This window comes from Lucilia sericata, unplaced genomic scaffold (genome assembly GCF_015586225.1).
Source record: "Lucilia sericata isolate MDLA Ls3-8-SP2 unplaced genomic scaffold, ASM1558622v1 Contig001546F_arrow, whole genome shotgun sequence".
In the NCBI taxonomy this organism is placed as follows: Eukaryota; Metazoa; Arthropoda; class Insecta; order Diptera; family Calliphoridae; genus Lucilia; species Lucilia sericata.
In genome coordinates this window covers 641-24,474 of record NW_023995470.1, presented here as the reverse complement: position 1 = coordinate 24,474, position 23,834 = coordinate 641, and the positions used below count along the sequence as shown (strand labels likewise).

The 23,834-nt window shown below is 33.0% G+C and overlaps 3 protein-coding genes and 1 pseudogene across 4 annotated transcripts; all 4 read right to left on the bottom strand.

Annotated features, from left to right (window-relative positions):
• Positions 1-1,983: 1,983 nt before the first annotated feature.
• LOC119611847 (probable cytochrome P450 313a4) lies at positions 1,984-8,987 on the bottom strand. The gene is made up of 6 exons (XM_037967557.1): positions 8,837-8,987; positions 8,342-8,524; positions 8,065-8,253; positions 7,900-7,969; positions 2,206-2,915; positions 1,984-2,141 (listed from the first exon to the last, which is right to left on the bottom strand). The coding sequence occupies exons 1-6, from the start codon at positions 8,985-8,987 to the stop codon at positions 1,984-1,986; spliced, it is 1,461 nt and encodes a 486-aa protein (XP_037823485.1).
• A 2,774-nt stretch (positions 8,988-11,761) lies between these two features.
• LOC119611845 (probable cytochrome P450 313a4) lies at positions 11,762-13,761 on the bottom strand. Of its 2 annotated transcripts, none has more exons than XM_037967554.1 (7): positions 13,571-13,761; positions 13,280-13,480; positions 13,033-13,221; positions 12,900-12,969; positions 12,548-12,830; positions 12,054-12,480; positions 11,762-11,982 (listed from the first exon to the last, which is right to left on the bottom strand). In XM_037967554.1, exons 3-7 carry the CDS (start codon positions 13,073-13,075, stop codon positions 11,798-11,800), a joined length of 1,008 nt encoding a protein of 335 aa, XP_037823482.1. In that variant the 5' UTR covers positions 13,076-13,221; positions 13,280-13,480; positions 13,571-13,761; the 3' UTR covers positions 11,762-11,797. The 2 variants fall into 2 exon arrangements, with proteins under 2 accessions (XP_037823482.1, XP_037823484.1); XM_037967556.1 differs by having other exon boundaries at positions 11,762-11,910; positions 13,571-13,755.
• A 3,693-nt stretch (positions 13,762-17,454) lies between these two features.
• On the bottom strand, positions 17,455-18,105 carry LOC119611846 (annotated as a pseudogene).
• Positions 18,106-20,119: 2,014 nt separating this feature from the next.
• Positions 20,120-22,117, bottom strand: LOC119611844 (probable cytochrome P450 313a4). Its single transcript, XM_037967553.1, is given in 8 exon segments — positions 20,120-20,272; positions 20,275-20,307; positions 20,369-20,824; positions 21,034-21,134; positions 21,212-21,281; positions 21,349-21,537; positions 21,602-21,802; positions 21,951-22,117. Coding segments are annotated over 8 exon segments (1,338 nt in total). The 5' UTR covers positions 22,102-22,117; the 3' UTR covers positions 20,120-20,135.
• Positions 22,118-23,834: the final 1,717 nt, after the last annotated feature.

Below are 23,834 nucleotides of genomic sequence, written 5' to 3'. Positions count from 1 at the left end.
AGACTAGACTATAGACTAGACTATAGACTAGACTATAGACTAGACTATAGACTAGACTATAGACTAGACTATAGACTAGACTATAGACTAGACTATAGACTAGACTATAGACTAGACTATAGACTAGACTATAGACTAGACTATAGACTAGACTATAGACTAGACTATAGACTAGACTATAGACTAGACTATAGACTAGACTATAGACTAGACTATAGACTAGACTATAGACTAGACTATAGACTAGACTATAGACTAGACTATAGACTAGACTATAGACTAGACTATAGACTAGACTAGACTAGACTATAGACTAGACTATAGACTAGACTATAGACTAGACTATAGACTAGACTATAGACTAGACTATAGACTAGACTATAGACTAGACTATAGACTAGACTATAGACTAGACTATAGACTAGACTATAGACTAGACTATAGACTAGACTATAGACTAGACTATAGACTAGACTATAGACTAGACTATAGACTAGACTATAGACTAGACTATAGACTAGACTATAGACTAGACTATAGACTAGACTATAGACTAGACTATAGACTAGACTATAGACTAGACTATAGACTAGACTATAGACTAGACTATAGACTAGACTATAGACTAGACTATAGACTAGACTATAGACTAGACTATAACTAGACTATAGACTAGACTATAGACTAGACTATAGACTAGACTATAGACTAGACTATAGACTAGACTATAGACTAGACTATAGACTAGACTATAGACTAGACTATAACTAGACTATAGACTAGACTATAGACTAGACTATAGACTAGACTATAGACTAGACTATAGACTAGACTATAGACTAGACTATAGACTAGACTATAGACTAGACTATAGACTAGACTATAGACTAGACTATAGACTAGACTATAGACTAGACTATAGACTAGACTATAGACTAGACTATAGACTAGACTATAGACTAGACTATAGACTAGACTATAGACTAGACTATAGACTAGACTATAGACTAGACTATAGACTAGACTATAGACTAGACTATAGACTAGACTATAGACTAGACTATAGACTAGACTATAGACTAGACTATAGACTAGACTATAGACTAGACTATAGACTAGACTATAGACTAGACTGTTATCCTGTCTTTTGGTTAGTATATTGTGTATAGTGTATTGATTAGTATTAGATTAGTCTATGGACTAGGCCATCAAATAGTCTATTGACTAATCTACGGCTAGTCTATTGTCAAATCTATAGACTAGTCATTAACAATAAGCAACAACCCGTTGTGGACTGTTCAATAGAGCAGTTGATAGTCCATAGACTGGTTAACAAACTAGTCAATTGGCTAGTCCATAAATCAATTAATAAACTATTTATTAGCCCCTTCAATCTTAAAAAAAGTAGAACATTAATTTAGTGTTGTTTAAGTGTTTACTATTACATTTTCTATGTATACTATTATTATTTTCTATGTATACTATAACTTTTGAATACTTAATACAGTTAAAGAATCTTAATTTATACTTTACCTACTCCATGTGTCTGTACTAAAAGTTGAGCTTAAACTGGTTTGTGAATCTGATAAATACAAAGTGTAACTTGTGTATTATGTAGAAAGTTAATATTTTTGGATTGTATGTTAAAAGCACACTTGTGTTGCCAGTGTAACAACACTAAATAAATATTTGGACAGGAAAACGAAAGTAGAATATCCTAGGAAACCTTTTATAGCTAGAATCAAAACGATGGATCACATTTATCACTTTTATTTCGGGGTAAAAATCGTTTCTAGTAAAAATAACGATGGGTTTTATTCTACAAAGTAATTAATTAAACTTTTTTAAATATTAATCAAGCAGCTTAAAAATTACACTTAATAATTAATTGGAAATCTAGATAAAAACTTAGGATTAATAAATATTTTGTACAGTTTAAACATTGTCCAGAAATAATTTAATTCTAATAAATTATTTCAAAGCTTAACGTTTTTCTAAATGAAGTTGTGGTTCTTCTACAAATTTTAAAGTTATGTGGTTAGTAAATGATAGATCTTCAAATTTAAAATCTGTAGAAAATTTATAAGTTTTTATCAATTTAGCCAAAGTAATTTTGGAAAATAAAATGGCATATTTCCAACCTGTAAATAAAGAATAAAAATTATTAGAAATTTATATTTTCATTTATTAATTTGAATCACTTACCAATACAAATTCTCTGACCTTTGGTAAACGGTATAAATGAGAATGGATGACGTGCTTCCATATTAGAAGGTAAAAAATTATCGGGATTGAAAACATCAGCCTGGGGACCCCAAACTTCTTTACTGCGGTGCAAGCGAAATATGTCAATACTAATAATTTGTCCTACCGGTAATGTCAAGCCATTGCTAAGAGTGATATCCTCTTTGGAAACTGTACGAAACACCATCGGTACTATGGGTAGTATACGCATTGTTTCATTAAAAACCATTTCTAAATAGATCAATTGATCTATTTGTTCCGATGTCATTTCATTTTCATCATCGTTTAAAACACCTATTACCTCCTCATAGACTCTGTCCTGATATTCGGGATACATGGCCAACATTGTGAGTACCAAAAACAATGTTGTTGATGTTGTTTCAAAGGCCGCCGTAAAGAGTTGATTAATTTGTCCCTCGATTTCATTTAATTCGAGATTATGTTGTTGTACCCCATCCAGAGCATAATCTAAAACACTTTGGACTTCTGGTAAATAACTTGGATCTGTTATATCATGATTTTTAACTATATCCAAAGATTCATTGATAAGTTTACGAAATACGCTCACTCCCTCTCTGGCAGTTTTATATATGTAGATCTCAGCTAGATTACGTATCCAATCAATGACCAAAATTTTATACAGACAAATATCGCGGACAAATTCTAGAATTCTGTGAAAATATGAGAAATTTTAAAATGAAAATTTTTAGTATAAATTAGAAATACTGGAGACTGTGGACTAGAACCAGGGCTAAAGACGAGATCATTGACCAGATTACAAACAAGACGAGGCCAAGATGAGGCCAAAAATCAGTCTATAGTTGGGAATGTATAGATGAAGCTTCATACACGCAACTTAATACAAGACCAGGAGACTGTGGATGAAACTATGAACCAGATTATAGATTATATTATAGACCAAATACCATACTAGTCTATAGACAGAAGAGATTAAACGGTACAACAGACGAGACTACAGGTGAAATTACAGTCCCAGACTATAGATAAAACTATAAAACATACTATAAGTTAGACTATAGATCAGACCTTAGACTAGACTATAGACTAGACTATAGACTAGACTAGACGACTAGATGTAGACGACTAGAATGTAGACGACTAGATTGTAGACGACTAGACTGTAGACGACTAGACTGTAGACGACTAGACTGTAGACGACTAGACTGTAGACGACTAGACTGTAGACGACTAGACTGTAGACGACTAGACTGTAGACGACTAGACTGTAGACGACTAGACTGTAGACGACTAGACTGTAGACGACTAGACTGTAGACGACTAGACTATAGACGACTTAGACTATAGACGACTAAACTATAGACGACTAGACTATAGACGACTAGACTATAGACGACTAGACTATAGACGACTAGACTATAGACGACTAGACTATAGACGACTAGACTATAGACGACTAGACTATAGACGACTAGACTATAGACGACTAGACTATAGACGACTAGACTATAGACGACGACTAGACGACTAGACTAGACGACTAGACTATAGACGACTAGACTATAGACGACTAGACTATAGACGACTAGACTATAGACGGACTAGACTATAGACGACTTGACTATAGGCGACTAGACTATAGACGACTTGACTATAGGCGACTAGACTATATAGACTATAGTCGACTAGACTATAAACGACTAGACTATAGATGACTAGACTATAGACGACTGGACTATAGACGACTAGACTGTAGACGACTAGACTGTAGACGACTAGACTGTAGATGACTAGACTATAGACGAATAGACTGTAGACGACTAGACTATAGACGACTAGACTATAGACGACTAAACTATAGACGACTAGACTATAGACGACTAGACTATAGACGACTAGACTATAGATGACTTGACTATAGACGACTAGACTATAGACGACTAGACTATAGACGACTAGACTATAGACGACTAGACTATAGACGACTAGACTATAGACGACTAGACTATAGACGACTTGACTATAGGCGACTAGACTATAGACGACTTGACTATAGGCGACTTGACTATAGGCGACTTGACTATAGGCGACTTGACTATAGGCGACTAGACTATATAGACTATAGTCGACTAGACTATAAACGACTAGACTATAGACTATATAGACTGTAGATGACTAGACTATAGACGAATAGACTGTAGACGACTAGACTATAGACGACTAGACTATAGACGACTAAACTATAGACGACTAGATGTGACAAAACTTTACTTCTAAGTGGAAATGGCACGCAGGTGGTTGCACGACGCTAGCTCGTCGGAATTGGTAGGTTCTTTCCACTACAGTTGGTCACATTTAAATCTATCGTGCCAATGTAAAACCGATCAGTAACATATAGTAATCACGAATTCACCATGGAGTTGAAGTTTCTATTAAACGGACGGACAGATGACAATAGTCTTAACAGCAATCTATGCAATAGACGGTTACACGGAGTCCTTGAAGGAATAGATGTTACAACCTTCGCGGGTTGCCCTCCCCTGACATGACATTATCCCAGTCATCCTTGGTTCCTGTTCACCCGTACTTGAAATTCTAAGAACCCCTAGATCAAACTTACCAGTTCACTATGATTCACATCATTACCTCTTTCCTTTTTATCCTTGCATTGTCAAACACTATGAATATGTTTTCAGATTTCAATCTTACAAATAGACATTGATTTATTCAAATAACAAAAAAATAAACTTCTAACAATAATAATTAACAACAGAATTATAATATTTAAAACAAATGAGTAACTTAACAAGTTTAGTAAAAGTGGATGATTTTATGATCACAAAAGTTTATATTTATATACATGCATATATTTATAAATGTTGAGATTCTTTTACAATTTCCTTATTTATGTATAATTAAGATAAATTAAAAAAAAATGTTTTTATATCAACGATATACCTTTGTTTATTTATATATTAATTTGTTTATATATTTATTTAGCTATAAATTTATTTATTTATTCGTGTATACATTTATTCATATATTTATTTATTTACTTATTTATTTATTTATTTATTTATTTATTTATTTGTTGATATATTTATAAATTTATTTATTTATTAATATATTCATTAATTTATTCATTTATTCGTTTATTTATATATTTATTTATTTATTTATTTATTTATTTGTTCATAAATTTATTTATTATTAATATATTCATTAATTTATTCGTTTATTTATTTATTTATTTATTTATTTATTTATTTGTTAGTTTAAATATTTGTTTATGAATTTAAATATTTTGATGTATAGTGTGGTGAAACGTGGCTTCAAATATTCTAATAGCATAACTAAACATATCGTAATTTTTTTATATTAGAAAATTATTATAATGTTAGTAAAGTATTATATTTTGATTTGCTTATTGACTAGATTATTAGGTATCACTATTTTTTTTTTGTTTGACTTAACTAAACTAATTCTTGTAAAAAAATACTTTGTTTTCTTTTATTTTCATATATATTTTTTTGGGATTTCCTCTTTATCCCTGAACTATTGGTAAGATTCGTATTATGATTTATGAATTAGTTTAGTTAGAGTTATTAATAAATTTATACAAAGGAAAATAGTTTGTTGTATATCGTGAATCTAAGGTAAATGTATTTTTATATGGGTGGATATATTTGCACACACATAGACTTGTGTACATACCTACATATATATATATGTACACATATACATATGTATATACATGTATATACTTTTATATTTTCCTTTATATTTTGATTTCTTTTTTTCTTTTATGATTAATAGGAAATTAATTAGATCGTAATGATTACAATAGAAGTTAATAAATATCAGACTTATTATATAATTGCTTAAAAAAAAATTAAGGTTAAATTTTTAGTTTTTTATATATTTTCTTTTTATATATATATATACTCGAACACACATTCTTTGTACACTTATATACTCTACATATACACTACATTTATATATCTATATATATAATACAGTAACACGTCGTTCAGTCAATACATAACGGTTATGGATCACGTTTTCCTTTCTTATATAGTATATGTTGTAATCACGGTCATCGGATATGACCTTTATAGGTCAATTAGGTCGTTATAATGTCACCAGGTCAATTTTCTTTTGTGCTTACCCAGTTCTTTTTAGTTTGTCACCAATGTTAAAAAAACCTGTATTTTCAGCCTTGGATTTGTCTGGCGTTGTCCGTGCTGTGTGGTGAATTATAACGCTTCTGTATGGTTTTTATCTTTACTATACAATCTTCGGTATCTTAACACTAGATGGCACTGCAACATTGACAAAATCACCTTCGTAAGAAAAACCAAAATTAATCAACATCCAGTATTTTCCTTGTTTCAATTTGATCATTTAATTTTATACAAACGTCACAATATAATATTCAACGCATAATTAATTCAATAATTATGTGTATTTGTATAAATATTACATAATCAGTGGAATATGTTAAAATTATTTGATTCATTTTCCGAATTTGTTTCATACCTTTTTTAAATATTTATTTTATTGAAGCACTAGTTTAACAGTATTTATTAAAGATGGTGTTATATTTTTTTTATAACTTTGAATTTAATCAATATCACAATTTTCAAATATTTTTACAATAACTTTCATTGGGTTATTTGAGCAAGCACACACTTCTATATCCAATTGTGTAATGATTAATGTGATCTTGTAAAAATGCGTGATTAAGCTTATGTACACATACCATTCCCTTAACTCCCCTCTATTCCCTAATTTTCCTGTTTTCTACCTTTTTCAATAACATTTTAAGGTCGTTCCCTGATTTTTCGTCAGGTCTGTTATTGTGAATGACCCTTTATCCCCTAAGGAAACGCTACTGCCCTCTATACGTCAATACCCTTTTATGGATATCCATCACGAATGTCAAACAACAATGAAAAAGAAACCGTAGTGTAGAGTTACGAGCGCAGCTGATTGTTATTTGTTTATGTTTTACAAACAAAAATCTAATAAAAGAATATTTTTTAGTGTTTTATCCTTCAAATAAACAGACGTTACCGTCACATAGACTATAGACGACTAGACTATAGACGACTAGACTATAGATGACTAGACTATAGACGACTAGACTATAGACGACTAGACTATAGACGACTAGACTATAGACTATATAGACTATAGACGACTAGACTATAAACGACTAGACTATAGACTATATAGACTGTAGACGACTAGACTATATAAACTATAGACGACTAGACTATAGACTATATAGACGACTAGACTATAGATGACTCGACGACTAGACTATAGACGACTCGACGACTAGACTATAGAAAAGATAAGACCAGTATATAGAGCTAACAAAAAATAGATTGGACTATAGACGACACTATAGAAAAGTCTAAAAGCCACACTACAGGAATCTCCTCTATAGCCAAGACCAAGATGGGACTATAGACCAGACTTTATACGAAACTGTAGGCTATAGTATTGACTATAGACGAGTCTATCGACAAAACTATAAACCAAACTATAGATGATAATAGGGACACGACTATGGACTAGCATATAGACCTATCTATAGTCGAAACTGAACTAATCTAGTAAAATCTATAAAAATTGGCGAGTGACTCGATGTTAACTTGAAAAACTTACCCTTCAAATTGCTTTGACAGGGAACTGGTGTTGTATTTGGTTAAATCTAAATTTCGTTTTAAAGTTGTTTCTATAAAATTAAAAGAAAATTTTAAATTAATGATATAATTAAACAAATTAAATAAAGCAAAATATTTGATAGATTTTTTAACAATCTACACTTACGTGTTGCATTCTTTAAAGTTAATTCACGTAATATCACCAGCATATCAATATCCTTACGCTTTACAATACTTATATCGATTCTTTTAATTAAACTATTGATTTCACGATGAAATATGGGAAAAAATGAATATAGATTTTTATTGGAAAAAGCACGATTTAATAATTTACGATGACGACCCCACATTGGTTCTAAAAATTACAAGCGGTATAATTCAGTTAATGGTTAATTATCATTCCCAGACTTATTGAGTTAAACATACCACTTTCGGTTATTAACCTTCACCGCCTACGGCAGAAACTCCATTGTATATTAGTGATGGTTTATCTAAACAGTTTTTTGATGTTAAAATTTCCTTTATTACTTGTGGATCACTTGAGAGGAAAAACGTCCATGGTCCCATCCAAAATATACTGTTGGGACCATATTTTTTGCCATGCTCATACATGCATGAGAGGATATCTAAAGAAAAACATAATAATGAATTTTAAAAAGTACGTTCAAATCGGTTAAGGTAATGTACATATATGAAGAGAATTGGATTTATCGAAAGATTTGGAAGTAAAAACTTAATGGGGAGATATTAAAAATTCGCCCGATTATGAGAATTTTATACAAAGCCGATTTACTTCTTAATTTTTAAGATACAATTTGAATATTTTTTATTCTCATATTATTTAGACACTGTTCACATATTAAATTTTCTATGAATTCCACTTTAAGTTTTTTTTTTTTGAATCCAAAACGAATTTATCCTTTCCAGTCCATAATTACCTTTTCCTCTTAATATTTTGCCCCAACCCAATAATGTATGCAGTTTATTCGATGGCAGTTTATAGGCCAAACTCACAAAACTTCTCGAATTCCAACGATTTATTATCCACAGAAATACTAACGATACAATTGCGAAAAGTATTAATCCCATTTTGAACAGATTACAACACAATAATTTAACTAACTAAACTAATTTAACGCATTAACGCTTAATTTATATAAAATTAATAATATTTTGCATTTGGGCTTTTAGTCTAAAAATAGTGCTGGAAATGAAATCGTTATGTATGGTACATGGAAAACAACTTTAAAATGTATGTATTTATTTTAAAACGATTACATATAACAGCAATTTGTTGAAATAAAATCTGTCTTAGTCGGTCAAGGTCGACCGGTGGAAAAAAAAGTTTTCTAATGTTTTAGTTTTTATTTTAACTAATTGGGAATATTGAAAACCAGTTAGAATAATTTTATGCAAACAGGTAGAAAATATTTGGCAGTATAGATAGACAATTGCAAATACTCAAAGTTTTACATATAATTTATCTTGATTTCGTTATTACTCTATGCTCTCAAAGTAAATCTTTAATAATTATTAACGTAAGTTTGAAAATATAAATAGTAAGAGTGTTAATATGAGATTTAGAAGATTTTATAGACTGAACTATGCAGAAGATGTTAGAGTTTTTAATGAATTAAAAAATCACTTATTTGTAATATTATCTTGAATCTAATATATTTGTTAACAATAAACAGATAAAGGAGGCCTAGACCGACTAAACAGATTTTCGGTTAGTTTTTAAGACATTTAAATGAAAGTAATGTTTATAGTCCAGTCTTTAGTCTAGTCTATAGTCTAGTCTATAGTCTAGTCTATAGTCTAGTCTATAGTCTAGTCTATAGTCTAGTCTATAGTCTAGTCTATAGTCTAGTCTATAGTCTAGTCTATAGTCTAGTCTATAGTCTAGTCTATAGTCTAGTCTATAGTCTAGTCTATAGTCTAGTCTATAGTCTAGTCTATAGTCTAGTCTATAGTCTAGTCTATAGTCTAGTCTATAGTCTAGTCTATAGTCTAGTCTATAGTCTAGTCTATAGTCTAGTCTATAGTCTAGTCTATAGTCTAGTCTATAGTCTAGTCTATAGTCTAGTCTATAGTCTAGTCTATAGTCTAGTCTATAGTCTAGTCTATAGTCTAGTCTATAGTCTAGTCTATAGTCTAGTCTATAGTCTAGTCTATAGTCTAGTCTATATAGTCTATAGTCTAGTCTATAGTCTAGTCTATAGTCTAGTCTATAGTCTAGTCTATAGTCTAGTCTATAGTCTAGTCTATAGTCTAGTCTATAGTAGTCTATAGTCTAGTCTATAGTCTATAGTCTAGTCTATAGTCTAGTCTATAGTCTAGTCTATAGTCTAGTCTATAGTCTAGTCTATAGTCTAGTCTATAGTCTAGTCTATAGTCTAGTCTATAGTCTAGTCTAGTCGAGTCTATAGTCTAGTCTATAGTCTAGTCTATAGTCTAGTCTATAGTCTAGTCTATAGTCTAGTCTATAGTCTATCTATAGTCTATTAGTCTAGTCTATAGTCTAGTCTATAGTCTAGTCTATAGTCTAGTCTATAGTCTAGTCTATAGTCTAGTCTATAGTCTAGTCTATAGTCTAGTCTATAGTCTAGTCTATAGTCTAGTCTATAGTCTAGTCTATAGTCTAGTCTATAGTCTAGTCTATAGTCTAGGCTATAGTCTAGTCTATAGTCTAGTCCTATAGTCTAGTCTATAGTCTAGTCTATAGTCTAGTCTTATAGTCTAGTCTATAGTCTAGTCTATAGTCTAGTCTATAGTCTAGTCATAGTATATATTGTGGTCTATAGTCTAGTCTATAGTCTAGTCTATAGTCTAGTCTATTGTCTAGTCTATAGTCTAGTCTATAGTCTAGTCTATAGTCTAGTCTATAGTCTAGTCTATAGTCTAGTCTATAGTCTAGTCTATAGTCTAGTCTATAGTCTAGTCTATAGTCTAGTCTATAGTCTAGTCTATAGTCTAGTCTATAGTCTAGTCTATAGTCTAGTCTATAGTCTAGTCATAGTCTAGTCTTAGTCTAGTCTATAGTCTAGTCTATAGTCTAGTCTATAGTCTATTCTATAGTCTAGTCTATAGTCTAGTCTATAGTCTAGTCTATAGTCTAATCTATATTGTGGTCTATAGTCTAGTCTATAGTCCAGTCTATAGTCTAGTCTATAGTCCAGTCTATAGTCTAGTCTATAGTCTAGTCTATAGTCTAGTCTATAGTCTACTCTATAGTCTAGTCTATAGTCTAGTCTATAGTCTAGTCTATAGTCTAGTCTATAGCCTAGTCTATAGTCTAGTCTATAGCCTAGTCTATAGTCTAGTCTATAACCTAGTCTATAGTCTAGTCTATGGTCTAGTCTATAGTCTAGTCTATAGTCTAGTCTATAATCGAGTCTATAGTCTAGTCTATAGTCTGGCCTATAGTCTGGTCTATAGTCTAGTCTATAGTCTAGTCTATAGTCTAGTCTATGGTCAAGTCTATAGTCTAGTCTATGGTCCAATCATTAGTCCAATCTATAGTCAAGTCTATAGTCTAGTCTATATTGCCTCTGAATGTTTGAAATTGGATTTAATCGATTTGGCAAATAAAAAGTCACGGTATTTCCTGTTTCTAAAAGTTTTTTTAATGCTTTGATAGTTCTATGAACTTGTAAACTTGTTTTTAAAAATGTTTTAGTATTTTGCAAGTTTCGCTTAATTTGGTTCTAACCAAAATACTGTAGTGGAACTGGATTACCAACAATTTTAATTAAAAGTGTAAACTACATTTGTATGTGCTTCACAAATATTTACATTTGGTAGAGAGGGTATAACACTTTAACCTAAAACAACATCAGCCTGAATAAAATTTATCTAATAAATATGTTCATACAAATGTTTTATTATTTTTTTTAATTTCAATAACATTTTAAAATTATTCCCGTTTTTTCCAAGTGAATACGTGGTCCATCAACAACTTTTAATGATATATGATTCTCTAAACGCTGAACTAAATCTTCATATTTAAAATCTGTAGAAAATTTATAAGTTTTAATTAGTTTTACCAAAGAAATTTTAAGAAATATGCCAGCATATCGCCAACCTGAAATCAAAAAGGGTAATAATAAATAATATTGGTACTAAATTATTATATATTTTTGTTATTATAATTACCAATACAAAATCTTTGTCCCTTGGTAAATGGCAGATATGAGTACGGATGACGATCAGCAACATTTGAAGGTAAAAAGTTATCGGGATTAAATTTATCTGCATGAGGACCATAAATCTTTTCACTACGATGCAAGCCAAATAGATCAATACAAATTATTTGACCCACTGACAATGTCAAACCATTGCTCAGAGAGAGATCTTCATTTGTAACTTTACGCAATACCATCGGTATGGCGGGAAACAAGCGCATGGTCTCATTTATAACCATATCTAAAAAGGTCAATTGATCGACCATATTTAATGTAATGTCATTATCATCCGGTGGTAGTGTATTTATTACTTCTTCATATATACGTTCCTGATACTGCGGATGCATGGCCAGCATTGAAATTGTCATGTACATGGTAGTGGATGTCGTTTCAAAGGCCTTAAGAAATTTATTCATTTTGGTTTAGGTTCAAATTTTATTTCCATTAAATATCATTACTACTTACTCCAATAAAGAAATGAAACATTTGTCCTTCGATGTCTTTGCGAGTGAAAATATTTTGTTGAACTCCCTGTAAAGCTTGATCCAAAGCACTATTTATTTCGGGTAATATGCTGGGATCGGTTATGGTATTTTTCTGCAATATATCTGCAGTTTCATTGATCACTCTACGAAACATGTTCAAACCGGATCTTGCACTTCTATATATAGAGATCTCGGCGAGTTTACAAATCCATTTCAAACCAAGAATTTGATTAAGACAAGCATTAGCCGTAAATTCTAGAAATCTGTAGAGTTAGAAATATAAAGATTGTTAAATTTTCAAAGGGAGATATATTAGTAACACTACTACTAACCCGCTGGCATGTTTTGACATAACATATGAATTAAATTCCGTATTCTCCAGATTTCTTTTTATGGTTGTTTCTGTAAATATAATGAATATATTTCTTAATTTTTCCGAAACTCTTTATTTACGCCATAACCTACTTGAACCATTTTTGAGAGTCAATTCACGAAATATCAGCAACATATCAATGTCCTCTCCCTTATCTATGCTTAATTGAATCTGTTCGATTACTTTATCAATCTCTTTATGAAAAATATGAAAAAATGAATTCAAATTTTTGGGTGTAAAAGCTCTATTTAGTATTTTACGATGTTGACTCCAGGTTGGTTCTAAAGAGTATGAAAAATTAAAAATCTTACAATTATTTTATATATAGATTTAGATTACCATTTGCCGTTATTAAACCTGGACCGAATACCGAAGTAAATCCATTATAGGCTGCGGCTGGTTTGTCTATACAATTTTTTTATGTTAAAATTTCTTTTAGTATATGTGGATCACTTGTGAGATATAACGGCCATGGTCCTATCCATACAACACAATTGGAACCGAATTTTTTGCCACTTTCATATATGTATAGAAGACCCTCTAAAATGATAATGGAATTTTATTTGTCACTTGTCAAAATTTGGACCGATATAAAACTTAAAGTTTTTATTTTAATTTAAATTATTTTACCTTCTCTGCTCGGTATTTTACCCCAACAAAGTAATGTATGCAATTTATTCGATGGTACTTGTTGGGCTAGTCTCACATACGGTCGGCTATACCAACGATATATGATCCAAGTTAAAACAATAACGGCAACTGCATATAGAAATAATGCCATTTCAAAACAGTGTAAAACGCGAAAGGTTACTAACTGATCCTATTTAACGCTTTAATGTTTTATTTATATAGAAAACTTAACTTAGGGAATGTTCTCTAAGAAATCATATAGAACATAGAAACATAGATTCAATAAGAATCTATAAAATGGGATTTTCTGGCCTAGAGTCTTGAAATTTAGTACAAATATAAAGATGTAAGAAAAAATGGGCAGATTATGAGTAGGGGGCGTGGCAGCTCTCAATTAAATACAAAAAGGCGTATAATCTGGGAAACTATTAGAGCTAGAAACCGCATAAACAACTTTGACACCCTAGATGAACATTTGGAACATAAGATAGCTTATTAGCAATAGTGGGCGTGGCATTTGACATATGAATTACGTACAAAAATTCGTATATCTGGGAAATCATAAGAGCTAGAATTATTCAATTTTGGACGAATACAATTGATAACGATACGAGCGTATAATCGAAGATTAAAAAAAACTCTTTCGAACATTAAAAACACAATTGTTTCATTTACGATCTTAAACATACCTTCCCTAATCAGTTATAATTTCTTATATTTTTTTTTTGTTAATTTTCTTTAATTTAACTTATTAACCATATTATAGCAGATATTAAATACATATTAACTTTTTAACTTGAACTACAGAAACTCGATTATAATGAAACAGTTACATAGTTCTTTCCTCAATTATAATGTCCGAACAATTAATATATAATTATTAAAATGTAATGAAATCAATGTTGCCAACAGATTTTGAAACTTTCATTTAAATATTGACTGATTTTTCGTAAAATGAGGTTAGGGTCAATTAGAAGCCGATTCTTTTTTTTCGAACCCAATTTGAAAGTTAAAGTAATTTTCTGAAGGGGACCTTATATGGGAACTGCTATAAGGTTAACTATGGACCGTTATTAGTTTCTATAATTTGATTATAGGGGAACTGTTATGGGGTTAACTATGGACACCGATATTAGTTTCTATAATTTGATTATAGGGGAACTGTTATGGGGTTAACTATGGACCGATTTTAGTTTCTATAAAATTGCCTTGAGCTAGTTTCATCATTGTACTTGTATTTCTAAGCTAGTTATAAAAGGAGCTAGAGTCAAATATGAACCGATTGTCAGGAATTTCGGTATATAGATTATGGTTCCTATAAAACTTATTTAAATATAATGTAGGGGGATAAAGTACTGCTTCCTATGTGCTCTGGCCTATATCGTGAGTTGATAAGACAGAAAGACATTCCAACATATTCTAAAAATGAATATTAGGCAACTCTGGATGAAATGAAAACTATTAGCACCAAATCATTAAAAAACTGTTATTAGTAAATCATTATTATATATCTTGCTTAATACTATTATTTAAATACTAGATCAGAATAGGAAATAAAATATACATATAATTTTAATATCAATTTGAAGTTTAAGTTAAAATGAAGTATGTTGTGAACATCATATTGTGAATATAGCCTATTGTGAATCATTTTTAAAAGGTGTTAACGTCTAATGATTCAGAAACTCAGTCTCCTGTATGTAATCCTTAGAACATACGATATAACATCGCACCCAAAATTTTTAGTTCTAATTTCAACAAAGCTTGGCAATGTCAAAAAATTAAACAGAGTTCCTTCATAAATCCTTTCGCTTGGTACATTTCGATTTCTATGTAAGTAGATACCCAAACCCGGTAAGGCTTCCAGTTTCGAGTGTTTGCTCTAGTGATCCGCATGACCATGATCTTTATGTTGCGATCAATGTCTTACGTTCTCCGACAATTTCTGCCTCTGTACCACACTGTTGTCAATACTGCTTCATATCTTATCAATTCGCAGAGTATGCAGCAATGTTTCCAGAGCTTTGATTTTGCAAAACATCTTCTGTTGGTATATATATAAGATTCGGGATAAACGTCTGCTATACGCTTACTTGTTATTATATTAATTATCACGTTAATATTATGTTTATTAGAACATTAAAAATTTTCCAGCACAATTTAAATCGATTTGATTAAAGAATAACAATTAATATTAGTCTAGCCTTACTTCAGCTATCGAAAGCCTTCACTCGTGCTAATTGTTAAATTAATATTTACGGCATTCAAATAAGTTGCTTTAATTAATTTATTAAATCGATATTTAATTTATTAATAGAATTTATGTTCAAAAATAAACTGGAACGTTAGTTAGTTAGCTAGTTAGTTAGTTAGTTAGTTAGTTAGTTAGTTAGTTGTTAGGTTAGTTAGTTAGTTAGTTAGTTAGTTCGTTAGTTAGTTAGTTAGTTAGTTAGTTAGTTAGTTTAGTTCGTTAGTTGTTAGTTCGTTAGGTTCGTTAGTTAGTTAGTTAGTTCGTTAGTTCGTTAGTTCGTTACGTTAGTTCGTTCGTTCGTTCGTTCTTTCGTTCGGTTTCGTTCGTTTCGTTCGTTTCAGTTCGTTTCGTTCGTTCGTTCGTTCTTAGTTCGTTCGTTCGTTCGTTCGTTCGTTAGTTCGTTCGTTCGTTCGTTCGTGCGTTCGTTCGTTCGTCGTTCGTTCGTTCGTTCGTTCGTTCGTTCGTTAGTTCGTTCGTTCGTTCCGTTGTTCGTTCGTTCGTTCGTCGTTCGTTCGTTCGTTCGTTCGGTTCGTTCGTTCGTTCGTTCGTTCGTTCGTTCGTTCGTTTCTTTCGTTCGTCGTTTGTTCGTTCGTTCGTTCGTTCGTTCGTTCGTTCTTCGTTTCGTTCGTTCGTTTCGTTCTTCGTTCGTTCGTTCGTTCGTTCGTTCGTTCGTTCGTTCGTTCTTCGTTCGTTCGTTCGTTCGTTCGTTCGTTCGTTCGTTCGTTAGTTCGTTCTTCGTTCGTTCGTTCGTTCGTTCGTTCGTTCGTTCGTTCGTTCGTCGTTCGTTCGTTAGTTCGTTCTTCGTTTCGTTCGTTCGTTCGTTCGTTCGTTTCGTTTCGTTCGTTTCGTTCGTTCGTTTCGTTCGTTCGTTCGTTCGTTCGTTCGTTCGTTCGTTCGTTCGTTCGTTGTTCTTCGTTCGTTCGTTCGTTCGTTCGTTCGTTCGTTCGTTCGTTCGTTCGTTCGTTTCGTTCGTTCTTCGTTCGTTCGTTCGTTCGTTCGTTCGTTCGTTTCGTTCGTTCGTTCTTTCGTTCGTTCGTTCGTTCGTTCGTTCGTTCGTTCGTTCGTTCGTTCGTTCGTTCGTTCGTTCGTTCGTTCGTTCGTTCGTTCGTTCGTTCGTTCGTTTTCGTTCGTTCTTTCGTTCGTTCGTTCGTTCGTTCGTTCGTTCGTTCGTTCGTTCGTTCGTTCGTTCGTTCGTTCGTTCGTTTTCGTTCGTTCGTTCGTTCTTCGTTCGTTCGTTCGTTCGTTCGTTCGTTCGTTCGTTCGTTCGTTCGTCGTTCGTTCGTTCGTTCGTTCGTTCGTTCGTTTTCGTTCGTTCGTTCGTTCGTTCGTTTCGTTCGTTCGTTCGTTCGTTCGTTCGTTCGTTCGTTCGTTCGTTCGTTCGTTCGTTTCGTTGTTTCGTTCGTTCGTTCGGTCGTTCGTTCGTTCGTTCGTTCGTCCGTTCCGTCTTCTTCTTTCCCCCCTCCCCTTCTGATGCTTTTTTCTCTCCCCCCCTCTCTTATCTTTTCCCTTTTCCTCCCCTTGTTTCCCCTTCTCGCCCTTCTCGTTTTTCTACTCTGAACGACGTGGTTCTTCCCACCAATTTTAGTGAAATGTGATTTCGGGAATTAAATCTTCATACTTAAAATCTGTTGTAAATTTGAAACGTTTTTATAAGTTTTGCCAGAGAAATTTTTAGAAATATTTCAGCATATCTCCAACCTTTAATAGAAATAAACTTTATAAAAAGGATTTGTGTTGCAGACACTTCCCCATTACTTACCAATACAAACCTTTGACCTTTTGTGAAAGGTATAAACGAGAATGGATGTCTTGCGGCAACATTTGAAGGTAGAAAATTATCGGGATTGAACATATGTGCATGGGGACCATAAAGATCTTTACTACGATGCAGACGAAAGATGTCAATACAAATAATTGGCCAACCGGTAATGTCAAACCATTGCTTAGAGTGAGATCTTCATTTGAAACTTTTCGAAACGCCGTCGGTACTACGGGTAAAACTCGCAATGTTTCATTTATAACCATGTCTAAATAGGTCAATTGATCCATTATGTCCAATGTAATTTCGTGGTCATCAGATGGTAATATACTTATAACTTCTTCAAAAACACGTTCCTGATACTGCGGATGCATGGCCAGTAACGTAATTACCAAATATAATGCAGTAGATGTGGTTTCAAAAGCCTTTGGAAAGATGTTTTCAACGATTTTTTCTATTCAAAAAACCATTTTTAACTTACCCCAAAAAACAAGTGCAGCATTAGACTTTCTATTTCTTTTACTCTTAGAGTATTAGTATTAGTTAGTTAGTTAGTTAGTTAGTTAGTTAGTTAGTTAGTTAGTTAGTTAGTTAGTTAGTTAGTTAGTTAGTTAGTTAGTTAGTTAGTTAGTTGTTAGTTCGTTTTCGTTCGTTAGTTTCGTTCGTTCGTTAGTTCGTTATTGTTCGTTCGTTAGTTCGTTAGTTCGTTCGTTTCGTTCGTTTTAGTTAGTTTAGTTGTTCGTTAGTTCGTTAGTGTTTTTTAGTTAGTTCGTTCGTTAGTTCGTTCGTTCGTTGTTTCGTTCGTTAGTTTTCGTTAGTTCGTTCGTTAGTTCGTTTCGTTCGTTCGTTCGTTCGTTAGTGTTCGTTCGTTCGTTCGTTCGTTCGTTCGTTCGTTCGTTTTCGTTCGTTCGTTCGTTCGTTTCGTTTTTTCGTTATGTCGTTCGTTCGTTCGTTAGTTCGTTCGTTGTTCGTTGTCGTTCGTTCGTTCGTTCGTTCGTTCGTTCGTTCGTTCGTTCGTTCGTTCGTTCGTTTCGTTCGTTCGTTCGTTCGTTGTTCGTTCGTTCGTTCGTTGTTCGTTCGTTCGTTCGTTTCGTTCGTTTCGTTCGTTCGTTCGTTTTCGTTCGTTTTCGTTCGTTCGTTCGTTCGTTCGTTCGTTCGTTCGTTCGTTCGTTCGTTCGTTCGTTCGTTCGTTCGTTCGTTCGTTCGTTCGTTCGTTCGTTCGTTCGTTCGTTCGTTCGTTCGTTCGTTCGTTAGTTCGTTCGTTCGTCGTTCGTTCGTTCGTTCGTTCGTTCGTTCGTTCGTTCGTTCGTTCGTTCGTTCGTTCGTTCGTTGTTCGTTCGTTCGTTCGTTTCGTTCGTTCGTTCGTTCGTTCGTTCGTTCGTTCGTTCGTTCGTTCGTTCGTTCTTCGTTCGTTCGTTCGTTCGTTCGTTCGTTCGTTCGTTCGTTCGTTCGTTCGTTCGTTCGTTCGTTCGTTCGTTCGTTCGTTCGTTCGTTCGTTCGTTCGTTCGTTCGTTTCGTTCGTTCGTTCGTTCGTTCGTTCGTTCGTTCGTTCGTTCGTTCGTTCGTTCGTTCGTTCGTTCGTTCGTTCGTTCGTTCGTTCGTTCTTCGTTCGTTCGTTCGTTCGTTCGTTCGTTCGTTAGTTCGTTCTTCGTTCGTTCGTTCGTTCGTTCGTTCGTTCGTTCGTTCGTTCGTTCGGTCGTTCGTTCGTTCGTTCGTTCTTTCGTTCGTTCGTTCGTTCGTTCGTTCGTTTCGTTCGTTCGTTCGTTCGTTCGTTCGTTCGTTCGTGTTCGTTCGTTCGTTCGTTAGTTCGTTCGTTCGTTCGTTTTTTTTTTTTTTTTTCGTTCGTTGTTCGTTTTTCGTTCGTTCGTTCGTTCGTTCGTTCGTTCGTTCGTTCGTTCGTTCGTTCGTTCGTTTGTTCGTTCGTTCGTTAGTTCGTTCGTTCGTTCGTTCGTTCGTTTCGTTCGTTCGTTCGTTCGTTCGTTCGTTCGTTCGTTCGTTCGTTCGTTCGTTCGTTCGTTCGTTCGTTCGTTCGTTCGTTCGTTTCGTTCGTTCGTTCGTTCGTTCGTTTCGTTTTGTTCGTTCGTTCGTTCGTTCGTTCGTTCGTTCGTTCGTTCGTTCGTTCGTTCGTTCGTTCGTTCGTTCGTTCGTTCGTTCGTTTTCGTTCTTCGTTCGTTCGTTCGTTCGTTCGTTCGTTCGTTGTTCGTTCGTTTTCGTTCGTTCGTTCGTTCGTTCGTTCGTTCGTTCGTTCGTTCGTTTCGTTTCGTTCGTTCGTTTCGTTCGTTCGTTCGTTCGTTCGTTTCGTTCGTTAGTTCGTTCGTTCGTTCGTTCGTTCTTCGTTCGTTCGTTCGTTTTCGTTCGTTCGTTCGTTCGTTCGTTCGTTCGTTCGTTCGTTCGTTCCGTTCGTTCGTTTCGTTCGTTCTTCGTTCGTTCGTTCGTTCGTTCGTTCGTTCGTTTCGTTAGTTCGTTCGTTCTTAGTCCGTTCCTCTAGTTCTTCTTTAAAACAATTGTTTTTTTCTCTAACCCCCCTATCTTTATTTTCCCTTTTCCTCATTGTTTTACAATTCTCGAACTTCTCGTTTTTCTATATGAAGACGTGGTTCTTCCACCAATTTTAGTGAAATGTGATTTTCGGGAATTAAATCTTCATACTTAAAATCTGTTGTAAATTTGAACGTTTTTATAAGTTTTGCAGAGAAATTTTTAGAAATATTTCAGCATATCTCCAACCTTTAATAGAAATAAACTTTATAAAAAGGATTTGTGTTGCAGACACTTCCCCATTACTTACCAATACAAAACCTTTGACCTTTTGTGAAAGGTATAAACGAGAATGGATGTCTTGCGGCAACATTTGAAGGTAGAAAATTATCGGGATTGAACATATGTGCATGGGGACCATAAAGATCTTTACTACGATGCAGACGAAAGATGTCAATACAAATAAATTGGCCAACCGGTAATGTCAAACCATTGCTTAGAGTGAGATCTTCATTTGAAACTTTTCGAAACGCCGTCGGTACTACGGGTAAAACTCGCAATGTTTCATTTATAACCATGTCTAAATAGGTCAATTGATCCATTATGTCCAATGTAATTTCGTGGTCATCAGATGGTAATATACTTATAACTTCTTCAAAAACACGTTCCTGATACTGCGGATGCATGGCCAGTAACGTAATTACCAAATATAATGCAGTAGATGTGGTTTCAAAAGCCTTTGGAAAGATGTTTTCAACGATTTTTTCTATTCAAAAAACCATTTTAACTTACCCCAAAAAACAAGTGCAGCATTAGACTTTCTATTTCTTTTACTCTTAGAGTATTCTGCTGTACGCCGATTAAAGCATAATCTAAAACACTATTTACTTCGTGTAAATAGCTAGGATCAGATATTCTATTATTTTTCAATATATCCACAGATTGATCAATAAGTTTTCGAAACTCGTTTAAAACCTTGACCGGCTTTTTTATATATAGAGATTTCCGCCAGTTTGCATATCCATTTAATGCACAAAATTGGACTAGCACAAGCTTCAGCTGCAAAGTCTAGAATTCTAAAATCAGAAGAAAATCATGAGTTGGATTAAGAATTTCGTTTATCTTAATATGTTTCTTCGAAGAGTTCTCTCACCCTTGAACATGTTTTGACATAACAATCGAGTTAAATTCAGTTTGCTCTAAATTTCTTTTAAGTGTTGTTTCTATAGAAAAAATTAAATTAGTTTTTTACCAAACTTCGAGAATTCATTTTACCAGATAAGGACTTACTTGTTGAATTTTTCAAGGTAAATTCCCGAAATATGTTCAACATATCAATGTCCTCTGACTTTTCTATACTTCTCTGAATTTGTGCTATAACTTTGTTAATCTCTTTATGAAAGATTGGAAAGAATGAATTCAAAGTTTTCGCTGAAAATGCTTTATTCAATACTTTACGATGACGACTCCAATTAGGTTCTGCAAATTTACGATAATTTTTAATCGATTTATAAAATTTTATAGATTTCTTTTTTATACATACCACTTTCGGATATTAAACTTTCACCGAATACAGAAGAAAAGCCTTTATAACCAGCGTCTGGTTTATTTATACAGTTTTTGGACATGAGAATATCCTTTATTAGTTGAGGTTCAGCTGATACAAAGATCGACCAAGGTCCTACCCAAATTACACAATTTGAACCTAATTTGTTGGCAGTTTCATAGATGTATGATAGAATATCTGAAAATTACAAAAAAAAAAAAAAAAAATTCATTCAGAAAGAGTCCTTAAACGTTCGAGTGACGAATAACTACTATAAAGACCATTAAGCGATCTCAATAACTAGCAGGATCAGGTAATTTTTTTTTTACTTTCCTTTAATCCTTACCTTTTCTCTTTATGATTTTACCCCAAGCCAAAAATGTATTCCATTTATTAGAGGGTACTTTATAAGCTAGTCTCACAAAGGCTCGGGAATTCCAACGATGTATAATCCAAACGAAAAGTATTACAACAACTGCGTATATAATTAAACCCATTTTAAACGAAGTAGAATGTAACTGCTAACTGAGTGTATTTAGATATCCAGTGTTTCTTTTATATAGAATGGATAGTATTTAGATTTAGGAATGTTTCCTAAATAAAATATGTTTCGGAATACTAAATATATTTTATGCGAAACTTCATTTCCATAAAATTTCAATAATGGATTTCAGTCTTCGAAATATTTAAAATCAGCTCGCTTCTAAGTCGAGATGCATACTATCAATTTGTCAGCAATACTTCCCTTAAAGAGTGATATCGTTATAGTTTAACTTACAAAAAGCCTATGTGTAAATCACAACGGATTTTATAGCATAGATATACATCAATATCACCATTGATCACATAGTTATCAAAAAAGATCCTTCAGAAATATCTAGGACTTTCATTTTTAAAAATAAACTAGTTTTGAAAAGTTGTTAAGAAATCATTTAGGTCTTTTTGTTGTCAAAACTATGTTATCTAAAACTGATTTCAATTAAGTTGTTAATAATATAAAATATGCAAGATTCTTTTAATAATCGTTTAATAAAATTTTTATACCAATTAAATTATGTCGCCAATAAAAATTATTAAGTATTTAAATACTTCTTTTGTAACAAGTTAATAAAGTTCATTAATTTATATTACATATCATTTAAATGAAAGTTTACATATATACCCAGCAAAAACTTACATTGAAAAGTAAAAAGTTTAAAAGCTATTAAAATTACTTTTCACTACTTATTCATTGACTTTCTAACTCATTATTTTGACACGGCGATGTTATTATTAAGTCATTACAAAAGTTGTTTTGTTTTGTGTACCAAAAAAAAAAGTGGTCGAAACAGAATATGCCGGGTCAATTGGTCCACCACTTTATAGATATTTCAGTGAACAACAAATAATGGTTATTACATAGAAATTCTATATTTATTCTATATAATTAAACGGCAAAACTCAAAATAAGTACTTACGCATTTAATTATATGTAAGCAATTATTAGAGTACTTAAAAGTATGTAGTAGTAATTGAGAAGTAAGTACTTGTGTAAGTACAAGTCATTAACAACTTTTGGCTATTTTTTGTTATTTATAGAGCGATTTTCTTTTAAATCACCCCGGGGGGAAGACCCCATCTTGGAATTATGAAGCCACCCTATCTGCGTGGTAGAAACGCAGTAGATACTTTGGTATTTCGGAAGTTACGCAAGTTACGTACAAGTCATTAACAACTTTTGGCTATTTTTTATTATTTATAGAGCGAATTTCTTTTAAATCACCCCGGGGGGGAAGACCCCATCTTGGAATTATGAAGCCACCCTATCTGCGTGGTAAAAACGCAGTAGATACATTGGCATTTCGGAAGTTACGCAACGGGGCACCAATGTCAGAGATTAGAAAGCACGGGTACTTAATCAAAATACTTGTTCATATATGGACCGGCTGAAAAAATATACAGAAATTGCCACCGTCGTGTAAGAAAAACGAAGTGGCGGTGGTGAGTCGTCTATATAATTCCCAGAAAGAGACCTTACCCTTAGATATCTATCTATCTATCTATCTATCTATCTATCTATCTATCTATCTATCTATCTATCTATCTATCTATCTATCTTCTATCTATCTATCTATCTATCTATCTATCTATCTATCTACTAGCTATCTATCTAGCTATCTATCTAGCTATCTATCTATCTATCTATCTATCTATCTATCTTATCTATCTATTATCTATCTATCTATCTATC